The sequence below is a fragment of the Scyliorhinus torazame genome, chromosome 12 (assembly GCF_047496885.1).
Source record: "Scyliorhinus torazame isolate Kashiwa2021f chromosome 12, sScyTor2.1, whole genome shotgun sequence".
Classification (NCBI taxonomy): domain Eukaryota; kingdom Metazoa; phylum Chordata; class Chondrichthyes; order Carcharhiniformes; family Scyliorhinidae; genus Scyliorhinus; species Scyliorhinus torazame.
Genome location: NC_092718.1, coordinates 198437062 through 198456609, shown reverse-complemented (window position 1 = coordinate 198456609; position 19548 = coordinate 198437062). Strand labels below are relative to the sequence as shown.

The following is a 19548-nucleotide window of genomic DNA, read 5'->3' as shown; positions in this document are numbered from 1 at the left end:
CTGAACTCCAGAGGTGAGAGTGACTGCCCTTGACATCAAGGCAACATATGATTGTGTATGGCATCAGGGAGCCCTAGCAAAACTAGAGTCAATGGGAATCGGGGAAAAGCTCTCCACTGGTTGGAGTCATACCTCCTAGCAAAAAGGAAGATGGTTGAAGCTCGGTCATCTCAATCCAAGGCCATCACTACAGGAGTTCCTCAGGGTAGTGTCCTCTGCCCAACCATCTTCAGCTGCTTCATCAATGACCTTCCTTCCAACATAAGATCAGATTTGGGGATGTTTGCTGATGATTGCACAATATTCAGTACCATTCGTGACGACTCAGACACTGAAGCAGTCCATGTGCAAATACAGCAAGACCTGGACGATATCCAGGCTTGGGCTGGCAGGTGGCAAGTAACATTTGCACCACACAAGTGCCAGACAATGACCATTTCCAATAAGAGAGAATCAAACAATCGCCCCATAGCATTCAATGGCATTACCATCGCTGAATCCCCACTATCAACATCCTGGGGGTTACCATTGACCACAAACTAAACTGGACTAGCCATATAAATACTAAATACTGTGGCTATAAGGACAGGTCAGAGGCTAGGAATTTTGTGGTGAATAACTCTTTTTCCTGTCTCCCCAAAGCCTGTCCACCACCTACAAGAGACAAGTCAGGAGTGTGATGGAATACTCCCCACTTGCCTGGATGAGTGCTGTTTCAACAGTACTAAAGAAGCTTAACACCATCCAGAACAAAGTAAACCGCTTGATTGGCATCCCTCCCACAAGCATTCACTCCCTCCACCACTGACCCACAAAGGCAGCGTGCGTACCATCTATAAGATGGACTGCAGCAACTCATCAAGGCTCCTTAGGCAGCACCATACAAACCCACAAGGGAAGCAGATGCATGGAAGCACCAAGATCCCCTCCAAGCCACATACCATCTTAAGTTGGAACTGTACCACAGTTCACAGTCATTGGGTCAAAATCCTTGAACTCCCTTCCTAGCAGCACTGTGTGTGTATCTACACCAGATGGACGGCAGTGGCTTAAGAAGGCAGCGCAGCACCACTTTCTCGATGGAAATTGGGGATGGGCAATAAATACTGGCCTAGCCATCGACACCCACAACCCAGGAAATAATTTTTTGAATGTTTCTGCTGCACTTCCAGTGACATTAGAGTGGTGGTGTGGGGAGCCATGTTGATGAAATTCCCAGCTATAGTGTTGTGCCAACAATGGAAACGTGTTGGAAAAGCAGATTTGTTAAGCAGCATAAACAATTTGCATTTCTGTAGAGCTGTAACTTCCTTGGAATGGAAATCCATGTCGGATTGCCACCCAGAACCCACTTAACTGCACCAAATATTTTCTGTGCTTGTCTCAGCCAAAAGCAAAATCAGGCATCCTAGTTTTCTTTAGAAATAGGAGCTCTGGTAAAGAATCATTTTTTAATCTCCAGAACTAATTTTCTTTTGTTTTATTTTGTTAGACCAAAGCAGTTTCTACTGAAGAAAAGAAATTTCAGCAGCACATACAGGCACAGCAGAAGAAGGAATTAAATAGCTTCCTGGAATCCCAAAAGAGAGAATACAAGCTACGTAAAGAGCAACTAAAAGAGGTGAAAAGATGCCTATATTCTCTGTTCCGTTAATGATGGCTGCTTATATAAAATTGTTGGATCTGCTATTGAGATTAACATTGTTTCAGGGAGTCACTTAAAATATTAATTATGTTCGGAAAAGTTCTTCATTTGGTCCTCAATCTGGCATGTGGCTTAAATAAGCAATATGCATACATAAAGTAGAGCATAATATCAATTCTATAAGGGGTGTGGGTGTATATGTGCATAAATCTTTGAAGAAGGCAGGAAAGATTGAGAGAGTGATTAATAAAGCATACCGCATTCATGGCTAGGGGCATGCCACACAAAAGCAAGGAAGTTGTGTTAAACTTGTATTAAACACTGGTTTGGCCTCAGCTGGAGTATTGCATCCAGTTCTCGGTATCGCACTTTAAGAAGTATGTGACGGGCATTAGCGAGAGTGCAGAAAAAGCCTTGAAAATGGCTCCAGGGATGAGAAACATTATGTAGATCGATTGGAGAAGTTAGGACGGTTTTCCTTGAATCGGAGGTTGAGAGGAGATTTGATGGTGGTATTCAAAATCGTGAGGGCCTTGGACAGATAGGGAGTAACTGTTTCATTGGTGGAAGGAACAAAACTAGAGGACACAGATTTAAGATCATTGGCAAATGAAACAATCTCAACATGAGCAAAAAACATTTTCACACAGTGAGTGGTCAGGGCCTGCAGTGCACTGCCTCGAGAGTATGGTGGAGGTGGGTTCAATTGAGCCATTCAAGAGGGATTTGGATTATTATCTACAAAAGAAGGGCTATGAGGAGAAGGCTGGGCAGGCTGGGCAATGACATGAGGTGTCTTGTTTTTTCAGAGGTTCAGCACAGACCTGGGCTGAAAGGCTTCCTGCTGTGCTGTAACTCTTCTATGAATTCTTATCAAATTTATTGTAAACTTTAAATGTGGATCAGGTCCCTGAATAGTTTGTTGATTTAGTATCATTGTTTTACAACACAAGCAGCACAGTGAGTTTCCTATACTGCACTGTTCAAAAGCTGTGTGATATACTTGCACCAAAAACTAAAATTGGTATTACCAGTTCCTTTGCAACATGCAGTGCAAAGTGTGTCATATTGGATTTATTTCATATTTGAGTGCAAGTTTTCCATATGTGCTATTTTCCCTTCTTTATTTTGTTTTCTTTTCCTTGGATTGTACACCAGATTAATTTTAGTAGCCTACCTTGGGCCAGTGAAACTATGTTCTGTTCCAGCTGCTAAGAGGCGCAGAAGAGGATGTAAGACAGAAAAATTGTTTTCAGTGTTGCCCTAAGTTCTTCGGGTTTTGTCAAAATTAAAATGTAACCTGAGCACTCATTATGGCCAACCTCGGCAATCACTGCCTTCTCGGTGGAATATTTATGTTATTCAACACACACACATTATGTTCTAATATAAACAAAAATTATGTCGGTTCAGATTTTCAGAAAATGGATATTAAATTTTAAAATCTAAATGAACCATTGATGTCTACTTCACAAATAACAGTTCATATAAATTTCCATCTAAATTGAAAAGCAAGTTGACAGAAAACCATCAAGTGTATTGTTATGGGCCAGGGTTTAGAGAACCCCAAAGTGTATCATGGAGTTCACCTGACCCACAACTTTTAATAGATTGTGGATGGGCCCACTCTACAGGTGTGGTACAGCTGAAATGGAAAAGTATTTTTTAAAGCAAAACAATGTTTATTCTATGAACTCAAGTTAACCTTTTTAAAACAAACAGTGAACATCTTAGCAACCATTAATTCAAATACAACCCCCAAAGACTACAACACTAAGTACTCCTTTAAGCTTTCCTTTTAACATCCATGCAATTTAAAAACAAAACCATTAACAGAAGCACATCAGGTTAAAGTAACTACTGAAAACATTTATAATTCTGAATTCACCAAATGATCAAGAGATAGTCTTTTGTTGGCAGAGAGAACAGCAGTACACCTGCTTGGTCGGGCTTCAGCTCCAACACTGAAAACGAAACTAAAACGCACCCTGCAGCAAACAGCCTAAAACAAAAGTAAAAAGCTGACACAGCCCAGCTCCACCCACTCTGACATCACTGCAGTAGTAAACACCCATTTCTTAAAGGTACTCTCACTATTATTTATATACACACCCTTGTTTAAACACCCATTTCTTAAAGGTACTCTCACATGACAGAATCCATGCTCATTCTGTGTATTTGAAGGTACATCATACTCCCCAGCTACTGCTAACTCCTATGGGAGGTGAAAGAAATTGTGGTCAGCTTTCTGAACTTAATTTGTCTGTTGGAATCTCCTCTACAATGTCCTAGAGCAATTAAGCAAACTTCATTTTTAAAAAATATATATTTTTATTCAAACTTTCAACATTTAATTTTTTTTACAACAATGCACAACCCCCCCCCCCGTTCCAGTTTTAAGACTAAATGACCACCTTCATCCATTTGGCCAGTTTTAAGGTTGGCCATCCAACTTGCTATCATTTAACCTCCAATGCCTAAAGATTTTCCCATCTTCCTCCTCAATTTTACAAGATACTCTTTTCCTTTCTGCTTTACGAAGAAGCGGCATCTTAATTCTGTATTTTAATTTCTCATCTTGAGTTTAAATGCAAAGAGTTGCTGATAATATTGAAGATCCTAAGTATCTCAGTATGATAACTTTAAATTGACCTGTGTCTAAACATCCCTTTTAATTTTCCTCATAGCTCAAGTGGCCTATCAAACTTGTTACCATCTTGGATTTTTCCAAGACCAGGATGTAAACTTAGTGAGAAATTCATAACCTATATTTTGTATGTTGACGTATTATTTAGCATCGGAAATATTTAAATTATTCACCTTAATGCATGCATTGAGTGTAGAAACTTAAATGTGTGTAGATTTCACCAATAAAATGTGCAAACCTGATGGTACATTTCTGGCATGAGCTGTATAAAAATAGAGTAAAATTGAGAGTCAAAAATTATTCCATAGATAATACGATAATTTTAATAGGTTTAGCTTTTGCCATAGCATAATTACACGTAATATTTTTGCTTGTGACAGGAGCTGAATGAAAATCAGAGTACTCCAAAGAAGGAGAAACAAGAATGGCTGTCAAAGCAGAAGGAAAATTTCCAGCATTTCCAGGCTGAAGAAGAAGCTAACTTACTGCGGCGCCAGCGTCAGTATCTAGAACTTGAATGTAGACGTTTCAAACGGAGAATGTTGCTTTCACGCCATAACCTTGAGCAGGATCTAGTACGGGAGGTATGTTGTTAAATGAATGTTTAAGTATGATTGTGAAACATAAGTATTTGAGTATAATCATTGTATTTATTCAAGTGTAGTCTTGATATGTTGACTATCTCTACCTGTTAGAAATGGTGTACCCATTAGAGATTTTATTTTAAATGGTAAATTGACCTGAAATAAAAACTATGCCTGTACCGTTGCTGTCTATGGGTGAAGGCAGTATTAGGAAAAGGGGCACAAATTCCTAAGATCAAGGTGAGTGGGTGTAGCGGGTGTCTTCTCTCCTGTGCCGTGGCGTTGATGCATGAATATTAGCGGATTAGGATTTCCACCAGCCAAAGATGTACAGGGTAGGTGGATTGGCCACAATAAATTAGCCCTTAATTGGAAGAAAAGAATTAGGTACTCTAAATTTACTTTAAGAAAACTCAACCTCCAAACAAACCTTGGGTCAATAATATCAGTCTTGCCTCCAGAAGATTGGATTCAAATGCCATTCTAGGCTGGACACTTCAGTGTAGTCCTGAGAAAAATTGCCCTGTCAGGGGTGACATGTCCCTTCAGGTGGGTGAAAAGCCCAATGGCACTATTTGAAAAAGAGCAGGAAAGGGCACTCCACCAATAAACTGCTTATTCACTTCATTGCTGTTTGTGAGAACTCAATGTGAGCAGACTTGCTGCTGTGTTTGAATGCACAAAGCCACAGTGACAACACTCCACATTTATTTTTTGAATATTTTGTTTAACCGAGCTCAGTGTGCAAGCTACAGTAGTGTAAATAACTATAAGGTTTACAGCCCAGAAACAGGTTGTTTAGCCCAACTGATTCAGCCTAGTGTTTATGCTCCAAAGAAGCCTCCCATCCACCTTATTTCATCTCACCCTATCATTGTAGAATTTTAGAAATGTTTTATTTGTACAATTAAAGTTAAGAACAAGCTACTTTTTGGTTTCCTTTAGCACAGTGGGCTAAACAGCTGGCTTGTAATGCAGAACAAGGCAGCAGCGCGGGTTCCATTCCCGTACCAGCCTCCCCGAACAGGCGCTGGAATGTGGCGACTAGGGGCTTTTCACAATAACTTAATTGAAGCCTACTTGTGACAATAAGCGATTATTATTATTATTTTAAAGCATATTGACCATGAATTTCCAGCTTTGAATACAGGTGTCAGTTAATCTTTATTTCTGAAGTAGGTGTACAGCATGACTCCTATTTGTGTGTAGGGCTAAAGAATTTTGATATTGGGGAACAGAACCCATCCTCCCTTTATGTCCTGTAGCACCACAGTAAAACTATTAACTAAAGTAAGTGCCATTTATTGTACTGACCTTTTATAGAAACACCAGTTTTGTGGATTCATTTGTACTGAAATTTATATTAATACAACCGGAATTCATTTCACTTCGAATATCCAGCAGCCATGGGAAAGGAGATGCTCGCCTCCATCTCCTATACTGGATCCAAACGATTCTGGATGTAGAAAGACTAAATTTATCTCCTGGGCTATCCAGTCCTAAATATGCGATTTCATTTAATTTGGAAATGCATTTTATCAGCTGAGGTGTGTTTAGCAAAAATATCTGTGTAATGGCTTTCTCCTCGTGAAAAAAGTATAGTTTTGAACTTGTTTATTTAATTCTGAAGATTCTCACACAAGTATCGCAGCTAGTTGACATGCCAACATGTAAAGAAAAATGTAAAATTGAATGGAAGCGTGATATTGGTACTGAGATGCACAATGCCACAGATCAAAGTAAGCAGAATTAGGCTGTGATATACAATAGTGAATTGATCATCATGCTGGTTGGATGGTGTAAGGATGCCAGGTTCTTCCATCTGATGGATGGAAGAAAAAATGAAGATCGCAAAAATCAAAACAGTTCACTTTGGAGCTAGTTCTGTCCATCTCCTTAACACTCAAATAAATGGCAAAGCATAGCAATTTGCCTAAAGATGGTGAAGGTATGTAATGCAGGGGTTTTAATGAAGGGAGGAAAAAGAAAAATATGCACAAAAATATGCACAATGTTGAATTGCATATTGCATGTCTCCCCAAATTACACACCAGGCCATTTATGTAATGCCCCATATGTTTTAAGGTATGGCATTCTTTCTGTCTTAGGAGCTGAACAAGAAGCAAACACAAAAGGATCTGGAGCATGCAATGTTGCTACGCCATCATGAGTCCATGCAGGAGCTGGAATTCCGTCACCTCAATACTATTCAGAAAATGCGGAGTGAGTTAATTAGGCTGCAGCACCAAACTGAACTCACCAATCAACTTGAATACAACAAACGGCGAGAACGGGAGCTGCGACGAAAACATGGAATGGAGGTCCGACAGCAACCCAAGAGTCTAAAGGTACAGATAGTTATGAAATGAAATGGTTAAAATAGACATGTTTCTTTATTTAAAAAAAAAATTATTTTGCCTTTTGATGTCCCCAGTCAGCCAACATGCATTCAGTATAAGGTTACATAACTCAGAATTTAATTGATTTAAACTCTTGTCGTTGGTTTAACAGCAATTATCCAAGCATAATTTATTTATTTTTGAAAAAATATTTTTATTAAGGCTTTTGAAAATTTTTACAATAATAACAATAACAATGATATAAACATGGTATAATAAACATTACCACCCCCAACCCAATCTTTACACACCACAACTATAAAATAACAATCCCCCCCCCCCAGAATACTGCTTCTGCTGACATTTTAATTTTCCCCGAAAAAATCAACGAACGGCTGCCACCCCTGGGTGAACCCGGTATTGACCCTCTTAAGGCGAACTTTATCTTCTCGAGACTGAGAAATCCAGCCATGTCACTAGCCCAGGTCTCTACACTTGGGGGCTTTGGCTCCCTCCACATTAATAAGATCCGTCTCCGGGCTACCAGGGAGGCAAAGGCCAAGACGTCGGCCTCTTTCGCCTCCTGATCTCCCGGGGCTCTTCCGACACTCCAGAGATCGCTACCTCCAGACTTGCCATCACCCGTGTTTTTAGCAAAACCCTCCAAGCTTCGGGCATGCCCAAAACATATGGACATGATTTGCTGGGCTTCCCTTGCACCTCGCACACCTATCCTCTACCCTGAAAAACTTGCTCATCCTAATTGAAAAAATTGCTCATGTGTGCACGGTGGACTACCTTAAATTGTATCAGGCTAAGCCTGGCACATGATGAGGAGGTATGTCCGCCCATAGACCCGCCTCTATCTCTCCTCCTAGCTCGTCCTCCCACTTGCCCTTAAGCTCCTCCACCGGAGTTTCCTTTGCCTCCGAAAGCTCCTGGTAAATATCTGAAACTTTCCCCTCTCCCACCCAGGTACTGGAGACTACTCTGACCTGTATCCCCCGTGACGGCAGCCACGCAAAGGCCGGAACCTGCTTTCTCAGGAAGTCTCGCACCTGCAAATACCTAAACCCGTTCCCTGCTGGCAATTCAAATTTATCCACCAAGGCTTTCAAGCTGGGAAAGGTTTGCCATCTCTGGAACCCACCATCCAGCCTACCCGGTACAAACCGATGATTATTATAAATCGGGGTCCAAACCGATGCTCCCTCCACTCTCTTATATCTCCTCCATTGCGCCCAGAATATCCGAGCCGCCACCACCACCGGACCTGTGGAGTATCGGGCCGGCGAGAACGGAAGAGGTGCCGTTATTAGTGCTCCCAAACTTGTGTCTTTGCATGACACCGCCTCCATCTGCTCCCACACCGACCCCCCCCCCCCCCTACCCACTTCCTAATCATGGCTATATTAGCCATCCAGTAGTAATTGAAGAGGTTAGGCAGTGCCAACCTACCCCACCCCCCAGGACTGCGCTCCAGCAACACTTACTTCACCTGCTTGAAAAAGGCGTTTGGGATGAAGATGGGGAGGCACTGAAAGACTAACAGAAATCTGGGGAGGACCGTCATTTTCACGGTCTGTACACTCCCCGCAAGTGCTAGCGGGTGCATGTCCCATCTCTTAACGTCACCTTCCATTTGCTCTACCAGCCGGGATAGGTTTAACTTGTGCAGTGCCTCCCATTCGCAGGCCACCTGGATTCCCAGATACCGAAAGCTCTTTCCTACCATTCTAAGGGATAGCTCTCCCAGTCTTTTCTCCTGTCCTCTTGCCTGTAGCGCGAATATCTCGCTTTTCCCCATGTTCAACTTATACCCTGAAAAATTGCCAAATTCTCCCAGGATTCTCATTACTTCCCCCAACCCCTCCAACGGGTCTGAAATATACAAGAGCAGGTCATCTGCATAAAGCGAGACCCGGGGCGAGATTCTCCGATCCCCCGCCGGGTCAGACAGTATTCCCGCCTCTACTCTTTACTTTACCTATCTCCCTGGCTGCCTTCCTTTTCCTGAGCTGGTGTGCTAAGATTCTACTTGCCTTTTCCCCGTACTCATAAATCGCCCACCTTGCCTTCCTCAACTGTTCCACCGCTTTCCCTGTAGTCAACAGCCCAAACTCCGCCTGTGACCTCCGCTGCCCCCCCAGTAGCCCCGCGTCCGGGGCCTCCGAGTATCTCCTGTCCACCTGGACTATCTCCTCCACTAACCTATCCCTCTCAGCCCATTCCACCTTTTCTCTGTGGGCCCGTATCGAGATTAATTCCACTCTCACCACTGCCTTCAGAGCTTCCCAAACTGTAACTGCAGAGACCTCCCCCGTATCATTTATTCCCAGGTAGTTCTTGATTGACTTGTTAACCCGCCCACAAATTGCTTCATCTGCTAGCAACCCCTCATCCAGACTCCACAGCGGGCGTTGCCCTCTCTCCACACTAACCCGTAGATCCACCCAATGTGGGGCATGACCCGACACTACGATTGCCGAGTACTCAGTATCCACCACCCTCCCCCGGTATTAGCGCTCTGCTCAGAACAAAAAAGTTGATGCGAGAGTATACCTTGTGGGCATGTAAGAGAAAAAAAAACTCCTTCACCCTTGGCCGTGCAAACCTCCATGGGTCTACTCCCCCCATCTGTTCCATAAACCCCTTCAATTTCTTTGCCACAACCAGCCTCCTCCCTGTCCTGGATTTTGATCGGTCCAATACCGGATCAATGACTTGTGTTAAAACCTCCTCCCGTAATCAGGTTATGTGACTCTAAGTCTGGGATCTTACCTAACACCCGCCTCATAAATTCCACATCGTCCCAATTTGGAGCATATATGTTCATGAGTACCACCTGCTCCCCCTCCAACTTCTCACTCACCATTATGTACCTACCCCCCTTGTCTGACACGATTCTTCCTGCCTCTAATGCCACTCGTTTGTTGATCAAGATCGCTACCCCCCTGGTCTTTGAGTCCAGCCCTGAGTGGAATACTTGGCTAACCCACCCCTTTCTCAATCTCCTCTGGTCTGTAACCTTTAGGTGTGTCTCTTGTAGCATTGCCACATCCGCCTTCAGCGAGCCTCTTGACCGGCCCATTCAACCCTCTAACGTTCCATGTAATCAGCCTGGTCAGGGGGCTTACCGCCGCCCGCCCCCTCTCTGGCTCGCGCCCTCTGCCTCCTCGAGCCTCCCCCCACCCCTCGGGCATTTGCCGTTCCCACCCTCCCATTTGTCCCCTAGTAACAGTTCCTCCACTGTCAGCAAAGCAGCTCTCTTTCTCTCTTCCCCCCCCCCCCCTCTCCCTTCCCTCCCCCAGCAACAACACTAGAAACTCAACCCCCCAAGTCAAGCTCCAGCTTAACACCTGCTCGCCCCCCACTGTGCTTCTGTGAGTCAGCTGACCCACGCTGACTTGATCGCGCCCGCCCCTGGCACCAATCAGTCTATCTCTCCATTGTTTTCTGCCCTCTCCCCCCACTTGAACAAACATATTAAAAACATCACATTCCCCAGTAAACAAACAGCAGAAAAAACAGTGAAGAAACAGCTACTTTAGCAAAACAAAACCCCCGCAAAAATAGAACCAGCCACAAAGACAACCCCCCCCCCCCTCTAACCAGCTCCCTGCAAGCCAAAGTAACTTTTAGCCATCCAAACAGCCCCTTATTACACATAACGCTACTTATATTTATACAGCCCAGCACAACAAATCGCCACCACAGTACTCTCCAAGGCTACAGTGTCTTTTACTTCGCTTCCAGCCTCTTTTCTTTAATAAAAGTCCATACTTCGTCTGGTGTTTCGAACTAGAAGTTCCGTTCCTCATGTGTGACCCACAGACAGGCTGGGTACAACATCCCGAACTTCACCCCTTCTTAAAGAGGGCCGTTTTTGCCCGATTAAACCCAGCTCGCCTCTTGGCCAAATCCGCGCACAGGTCCTGATAAATGCGCAGCTCACAATTCTCCCATTTGCTGCTCCGTTCCTTCTTGGCCCACCGCAGAACGTGTTCCTTCTCCAGGAATCGGTGAAAGCGTACCACCATCGCCCTCGGCGGCTCGTTTGCTAGGGGCTTCTTCGCGAGGGCGCTGTGCGCTCTATCCACTTCCAGGGGCCGAGGGAACGCCTCAGCCCCCATCAACTTCTCCAGCATGTCTGTCATATAAGCCCTCGCATCGGATCCCTCACTGCCTTCAGGGAGGCCGACATCTAAGATTCTGCCTCCTGGATCTGTTCTCCAGGTCCTCCAGCTTCTCCTGCATTCGACTCTGGCGGTCGTTCATCATCTCCACCTTGGTCTCCAGCACAGTTAAGTATTCCTCGTGCTCGGACACCTTTTTCTCCACCTCCTGGATCGCTCTTCCGTGAGTCTCTTGATTCTGCACAACTTGACCAATCAAAGCCTTACTGAGGTCCAGCGTGTCCTTCTTCAGTTTGGCGAAGCAATCTTCGAAAAACTTCACCAGCTGCTCCTTTGACCACTGTGCCGCCTCCCTGCGGCCCTTGCTCTCTGCCATGTTTTCCCGCGTTACCGGCTCTGCTCGCGTCTTTCTTGTAGGACTTTGTCTTCTCTCACGGCCACTTCTGGTCCAATTCTGCATACACCGGAGGGGGATTTCTCCTCACTATCTCACTCTTCACTGATTTATCCCATATCCGGGGGGAAACGGAGGAAAAAGGTCCAAACATCCGTCACAGGCGCGAGCTATCAAATGTGCGACCTACTCATCCATGGCCGCCACCGGAAGTCCATGTAACTTCCGGAAGTAACTCTTGGTTACCTTGGTGGTGCCATTGCAAACACATTCTTTTCCCTCTAAATGTTCCTCAGGAAGTCTCTAAATCTGGAAAAATCACTGTCCTTTAAAAACAAAAATTCCAATTAAGGGGCAATTTAGCGTGGTCAATCTGCCTACCCTGCACATCTTTGGGTTGTGGGGTTGAGACCCACTCAGACACTGAGAGAAAGTGCAAACTCCATATGGACAGTGACCCGGGACCGAACTCGAATATTCAGCACGCGAGAAAAATCACTGTCTTAAACTTAATGCCTGGCAGTCAGCATCCAGAAAAAGAAACGTTGCTGATGAATAGCATTTTCAGTAGGCCACTTACTGATGATCCTGTTGCTGATATGAGCTCTCTTTCTGATGATAGAAAAGAACAAAACTAGTTGGGCAATGTGGGACAGAGAAATATCAAGTATCTTGTTATTTTTCTTAACTTGTGATGGGGAAATATTTTGTACTGACAGTCTTCAATATTTAATTTTGACAATCATTGTAATTTTTTCCCAAACATAACAGACCATTAAAAATATATTTGTGCATAAGGACAGTTGATTATTTGTTTTAAAATGATTTAAAAATAAGAATATATACTTTTTAAAGAATGTGTATCTGATCAACTCAGATTGCTTTAATACTGCAGAAACTGTTGCAGTCCCATCTTGAGGTGTTAGTAATTTTGTTCTGTGGCAAATTAAAGTGTTGATCTCTGGGGTAAATCACTTAAAACAAGTGTTTTGTGTATTTTCTAGTCAAAAGAGTTGCAAATCAAGAAACAATTCCAGGACACTTGCAAGATTCAGACACGACAGTACAAGGCACTTCGCAATCACCTATTGGAAACTACCCCTAAGAGTGAACATAAAGCAGTGCTGAAACGATTGAAGGACGAACAGACACGAAAACTGGCCATACTTGCTGAACAGTACGATCACAGCATAAACGAAATGCTGTCAACACAGGCAGTAAGCATACGTTTGGATTTCAGTGATCTAATTTCATACAGTTGAGTGAAAAGCTCCTTTGGTTTTGGATGCAGAAGATTCCATGGTAACATTTTTGAAAGAATAGCAGGGAAATAGAAATCAAAAACACTATAAAATTCTACATAAACTACACAAGTATACAGATTGCAAACTCTAAAAGTCAAATGCCACAATTGAGATCAACTAGTATGAATGCAAAACTTTCACATATAATCCCTTTACCAACCAGATAATATACAAAAAGGTTAAGGTTTCTACATGTGCGTATGTAAGTTTCCTCCTAATAATGCCACATGGTGATCCACATGTTGCAGTGGAAAAAGTGGTGAAACTAAATTTCCTGTAAAATTCCCTGCCCATAGATGGTAAAGGACAGTCAGAATTGAAATCCAGGATAGGATGGATGAAGACCTTAAGAAAATTATACAAATGGAAGTAAATTGCCAATTTTATAAATATACTTGGAGTAACTTTGATAGCAACAATAACTATATACATGAGCTTCTTGCAGGAGAAATGCATGCTGTACATTATACAGAAATCAAACCGTTATATAGGGTGGCCCAATGGTTAGCATTGCTGCCTCACAGCGCCAGGGAGCTGGGTTCATTTCTGGCGTTGGGTGACTGTGAAGTTTGCACATTATCTCCGTGTCTGTGTGGGTTTCCTTTGGGTCCTCTGGTTTCCTCCCACAGGCCAAAGATGTGCAGGTTCGGTGGATTGGCTGTGCTAAAGTTGCCCCTTAATGTCCAACGGTGTTGAGGTTAGGTAGGGTTATGGCGTTGCAGGGAATGGGCCTAGGTAGGGTACTCTTTCAAAGTATTGGTGCAGGCTCAATGGACCGAATGGCTTCCTGCACTGTAGGGATTTTATGGATTCGATAGAACTGGTACCACTTTTAAGTTTCTCACCACTTGCTGCCACAAATTCTGTTCTGTTAATAGCTCCTCAATATCCAAGGTAAACCCATCTTGTTTCCAAACATTAAATGGGGACTTTTTGTCAAAACATTCAAGAATAGGCGTTGGGAATATCTGCTTGTGATTTAATGCTTTTCTTGGATTCTTCAACTATAAAGCTGGTACATAACTGACTAAAACATTGTAGGTCATTTAACTTATGGGGGTGGACGATTTCACAGCTGAAAAGATATGACCAGTTTAGTGATTATGCTACAATTCTTTGGATTACAATTTAGAAAGGCAATACTATTTATGGGTACTTGCATTTACATTTTACCATTTCATTGATCTTTGTGGATTTTGGTCGTGTTTCTCATAACCAGTTGATGGCAGTATCATTGCACAGTGTCTTCAACCGTAACCTTTTTGAAAATAAAGCAATGATCTTGTCGCTATATGGGAAAGTTCTGCAAGAACACTAGTTGATCTCAGTTGTGGTTTTTGACTTTGAGTTTGCAATCTGTATACTTGTGAATTTTGTATGTAATTTTGTAACTTTTTGATTTACACTAACACTGTAAGATGTATTTTAATGAGGATTGTGTTTACCCATGTTTGTGCAACAATAACTAAAATTAAATTTGTGAATTGAATTTCAGACTGCTGCAGATATTTCTCACAGATCATCCTGGTACTTTATAAATATTTGATTCAGAGGTTTCATCTCCAATTTGTGATGTTTGCATCAATTTCAGTTTGTGAAGTTTGCAGTAGGTTCAATTTTCAAAATTAAAATAATTTCTCATGCAGCAGAAATTGAGAATGAAAATCAAATAATTGGACCAACTACACAGCACCGTTTCTAGGCCACTGAAGTGCCCTGCAGGTGCGGGCCTAGATTTTCCTCTTGGCGACAAAGGAGAGGCTTTTCCCATTCACCTCATGTACAATTGCCCATAAGTCTTTTGCGAGCTTGTCAGCAGAGATTCCAATAAGCCACCATCTGTTTCAATGCAGCATCCGCATAGGAATCTGTGCCATCTTTGAGCAGGGCAAACAATAACAAAGCTCTTCAGATCGTCAGAATTTTTAAAAAATAAACATTTAGAGTACCCAATTTTCTTTTCCAATTAAGGGGCAACTTAGCGTGGCCAATCCACCTAACCTGCACATCTTTGGGTTGTGGGGGTGAAACCCATGCAGACCCGGGGAGAATGCACAAACTCCACACGGACAATGACCCAGGACCGGGATTCGAACCCGGGTCCTCAGCACCGCAGTCCCAATGCTGACCACTGCGCCACATGCCGTCCCTAAACCAGGAAGTTAAAACAAAACCGGAAATACAAATTGCATTTAAATCATAAACAGAAAGTAAAATTAAGGTTGGGAATTGCAGATGCAATTCAGGGAGAGAGATAAAATCTTCCAATTTTTTTTGCTGAAGACGAGGGTCTCCACCTTTGTAAAATTAACTGTTCAGGATGACAGAGATTGTTCAGCAATAATTATCACATGTCATTTAAAACTCATTACTCCCAAATGAAGTAGCCCTAACGTTTGGGTAGAAGTAATGGGCAGCTACCCATTGTTCACACCATTGCAGTGATTTTAGCGCTGAATCTATCAGCAAGGACCAGGGTATTTGACAGCAACGTTTCGATTTCCCTGTTTTATTGAACATATATAGGCACCAGAAGGTGCTGTCAGATTTATCCATTAATAAGGGCAAGCACTGATAGCCTTTCTGTACATCAAAATCTGGTCCAAAAATTTGTAATTTCTCAGAAAAGTCTCGGGTCTGCAGGGTATGTCAGGGTCTTATCGCTTTAATTTAAATTTTTCGTAAGTATCCATAAACCAAAGCTGAGCAGTGTAATAATACAGGGAGGCTGATCATTTCCGGATATAGGTCTCTCGCACTTGTACATTACAAAACTTCTTTTAGCAGTTTTGAGCAGTCAATCCGTCTTCCAAATATTAATTCTTGATTTTATTTTTTACAGCTACGCCTAGATGAAGCTCAGGAAGCTGAATGCCAGGTTCTAAAAATGCAGTTGCAGCAGGAGCTTGAGCTACTTAACGCATACCAGAGCAAAATAAAAATGCAAACTGAGGCGCAACATGAGCGTGAACGCAAGGAATTGGAGCAGAGAGTCTCTTTACGCAGAGCCCTGCTAGAGCAAAAGGTACAGCTGACACACTGAATACAAAAATGTTCATCTCAGAGCTTCAAAAATAGTTAAATGTTTTAACTAAGCTGCAGAAGGAAAGTCTTCCAGTTTACTTGCAAACTCAGTCTGTCTCCTTAATTCACCTCTAAACACTTTGAATATTTGAATATATGAAACTTTCATATTTGAATCTTTGAAAATTCCCAAAACATTAGCAGCTTCTCCTCGTTAATTTGTTAAAGGATTGTTTAGTGAAGAACGTCTTCCGCTAGTCTATCTACAACAAACATTCCTTGAACACCATAATACTGATCAGTGACTGTTCTGAATGGTCCTTTTAAAAGCTTCCTTTTGTGTAGAATGGGAAAAACTATAATGCCTAGTTGTCTCGTTTGACTATTCATTCGTTGGCCTGAGATGCCAGATGGAGAAATTAGGTGTTTTCTACAAATCTTAATTGACAAGTTGATGTGATATGTTCCATGCTCCAAGGCTAACGGCCACAATTGCACTCTGGGTCACCCCTCATCTTCCTCTTCTCGGGAAGATGGGCAGATTGCCCCATATGCAGTTGAGTTCTGCCCACTGTCTTTGAAGGAGGTTGCATCCAAGGACCTCTACTGTGATGATGTTTCAGTGATGATGTTTCAGTTTTTATGCTGCATAAGAACATAAGAAACGAGAGCAGAAGTATGCCAATCAGCCCATCAAGCTACTCCAACATTCAATGAGATCATGGCTGATCTTCTACTTATACATAATTTTCCTGCACTATCCCTATACCCCTTGATGTTTTTAATATGTAGAAACCTATCAATTTCAGTCTGAAACATACTCAGTGACTGAAACTACACACCCCTCTGGGACAGAGAATTCCAAAGATTCACTACCCTCTGATTGAAGAAATTCCTCCTCATCTCAGTCCTAAATGAGCATCCCTTATTCTGAGACAGTGGGCGGGATTCTGCAAAAACCGGCGGGGCGGGCAACTCCGGCACGAAGGAGTGGCGTGAACCACTCCGGCGTCGGGCCGCCCCGAAGGTGCGGAACACTCTGCACCTTCAGGGGCTAGGCCTGCGCCGGATTGGTTTGCGCCCCGCCGGCCGGCGCGGAAGGGGCCTGGCGCCACGCCAACCGGCGCCGTAGGGCCTCCGCCGGCGGGCGTGAGTAGGTGCATGCGCGGGAGCACCAGCGTGTGCTGGTGTCATCCCAGTGCATGCGCAGGGGGGTTCCTCTCCGCGTCGGCCATCGCGGAGGACCACAGCAGCCGACGCGGAGGAATAGAGTGCCCCCACGGCAGAGGCCCGCCTGCGGATCGGTGGGCCCCGATCGCGGACCAAGCCACCGTGGGGGCACCTCCCGGAGCCAGATCCCCCCGCGCACTCTCAGAGGACCCCGGAGGTCGCCTGCGCAACCAGCTCCCGCCAGTAAGGACCTGCTGTAACTTACGCCGGCGGGACGAGCCTAAAACAGACGGCCTCTTGGCCCATCCCGGGCCAGAGAATCGCCGGGGGGGGGGGCACTGCCAACGATCCCCCGACTGGCACGCCGTGAATCCCGCCCCCGCCAAATCTCCGGCGTCGGAGAATTCGGCAGCCGATGGGGCGGGATTCATGCCCCCCCCCCCCCAATGATTCTCTGGCCCGGCGGGGGTCGGAGAATCCCGTCCCGTGTTCCCTTGTACTAAACACCCCTACCAAAGGGCGAATCCTTCCGACATCTCCCCTGTCAAGCCCTGTAATGTTTGAATGTGATCACCCCTCATTCTTCTAATCCCTTCTTCCCAGGGATTAATTTACTGAACCTTTGTTGCACTCCCTCTATTGCAAGTATATTTTTTCTTGTGTAAGGAGGCCAAAACTGCTCACTACTCCAGAGGAGGTCTCACCAAGGCTTTATATAATTTCAGTAAGACACCTTTACTCCTATACTCAAATCCTCTTGCAATAAAGGCCAGCATATCATTTGCCTTAATTGCTTCTTGTACCTGCATGTTAGCTTTCACCCGTCTCTTTGAAGTTCAACACTTGCCAGGCTCTCACCATTTCTGTTCTTCCTCCTACCAAAGTGGATAGCCTCACATTTCTCCACATTGAATGCCCACTCACTTATCCTCCTCAAATCCCTTTGAAGCGTCTTTGCATCCTCCTCACAACTCGCAGTTCCACCTAGTTTTTTGTCATCTTCAAACTTGGAATTATTCCCTTTAATCCCCATAACCAAATCATTGATATGGATTGTGAATAGCTGGATCCCAAGATGCACACACGATTCTGTCCACCTTGGATAAAAGCTTCTTTACGAGAAAGAACATGCGACAATGTAAGCACTTAGAAAACCCTCTTAACTTAAGATGGGTTCTTCACAATGCTTGTGTGAAAAAAAATTGAAACAAAGCTGAAACTTGATTCCAATAGATTAGAAATATGTTTGCTTGACACTGGAGGCAGGTTTTCTTTTATTATTTTGGATTTATTTCAAAAACAGCCTTGGGGATTCCTAAAATCTTAACTTTTGACACTTGTACTCTGGCTTAATTTTAAAGGAGGATGACTAGAAACCATATCACATCAATACACGCTCATAAACAGCTTGCATACTTGGCATGGATATATCAGTGCTCTTAATAGATGGTTGGGTTAGAAATTGCTAATTGAACAGTGTTGGTAACGGTGCTATAAAAAAATAATCAACCAGTTAAAGGAGCATGTCATTACTTCTGTTCAGTTTTCTGACTCATAAGTTTCAGCTGTCCCAGTCACTCTAGCCAGTAGAAAATGGACATGCAATAGGCCACACTTGTGAGAAGCTTTGTGATACTGTTCTTCTAAATATTTGCTGGTGGCAGTATTACTGCATTTCCTTCTTCCATCAATAAACAGATGGTACTGCTACTGCCCTAGCATTTGGTTCCTGTTCATGATTCAGGAAGAATAACTATTTGAAATCAGCTGAACAGTTCATGATAATTTGGAGGCTATAAATTATATCAATTGCATAAACAACATTTTTGGCTTCCGTACCTAAGAAAAGATATACGTGCCATAGAGGGATAGACCATAGTTATAGGATTTTGGAATTTTTATTCGTTCATGGGAAGTGGACTTCGCTGGCTGGGCCAGCATTTATTGCCCATTCCTGAGGGCATTTAAAAGTCAACTACATTGCTGTGGATCTGGAGTCATATGTAGGCCAGACCAGGTAAGGACGACAGATGGGTTTTTACAACAATGGTTTCATGGTCATCTTTGGACTTTTAATTACAGATTTATTTTATTGAATTAAAATTTTACCATCCGCCATGGCGGGATTCGAACGCGGGTCCCCAGATATGACTCTGGGTCTCTGGATTACTAGTCCAGCGGTAATACCACTACGCCACTGCCTCCCCTTTTGTTTTCCTATGCTGAGTGTTAGTAAAATATAAAGTTTCATCTTGAAACAACTGTTGCAAGCAATATTTGTAAAATGGAGATCTGCAATATTATT

At 43.4% G+C, this 19548-nt stretch overlaps 1 protein-coding gene across 2 annotated transcripts in view; it reads left to right on the top strand.

Annotated features, from left to right (window-relative positions):
- Positions 1 to 19548, top strand: part of taok1a (TAO kinase 1a) — a 240037-nt gene that overhangs the window by 213418 nt on the left and 7071 nt on the right. For both annotated transcript variants that reach the window (XM_072469644.1, XM_072469645.1), the window contains exons 15-19: positions 1493 to 1621; positions 4673 to 4876; positions 6985 to 7224; positions 12750 to 12962; positions 15892 to 16074. In XM_072469644.1, the coding sequence (XP_072325745.1) occupies positions 1493 to 1621; positions 4673 to 4876; positions 6985 to 7224; positions 12750 to 12962; positions 15892 to 16074 (969 nt within the window). The remainder of the gene's footprint in view (positions 1 to 1492; positions 1622 to 4672; positions 4877 to 6984; positions 7225 to 12749; positions 12963 to 15891; positions 16075 to 19548) is intronic.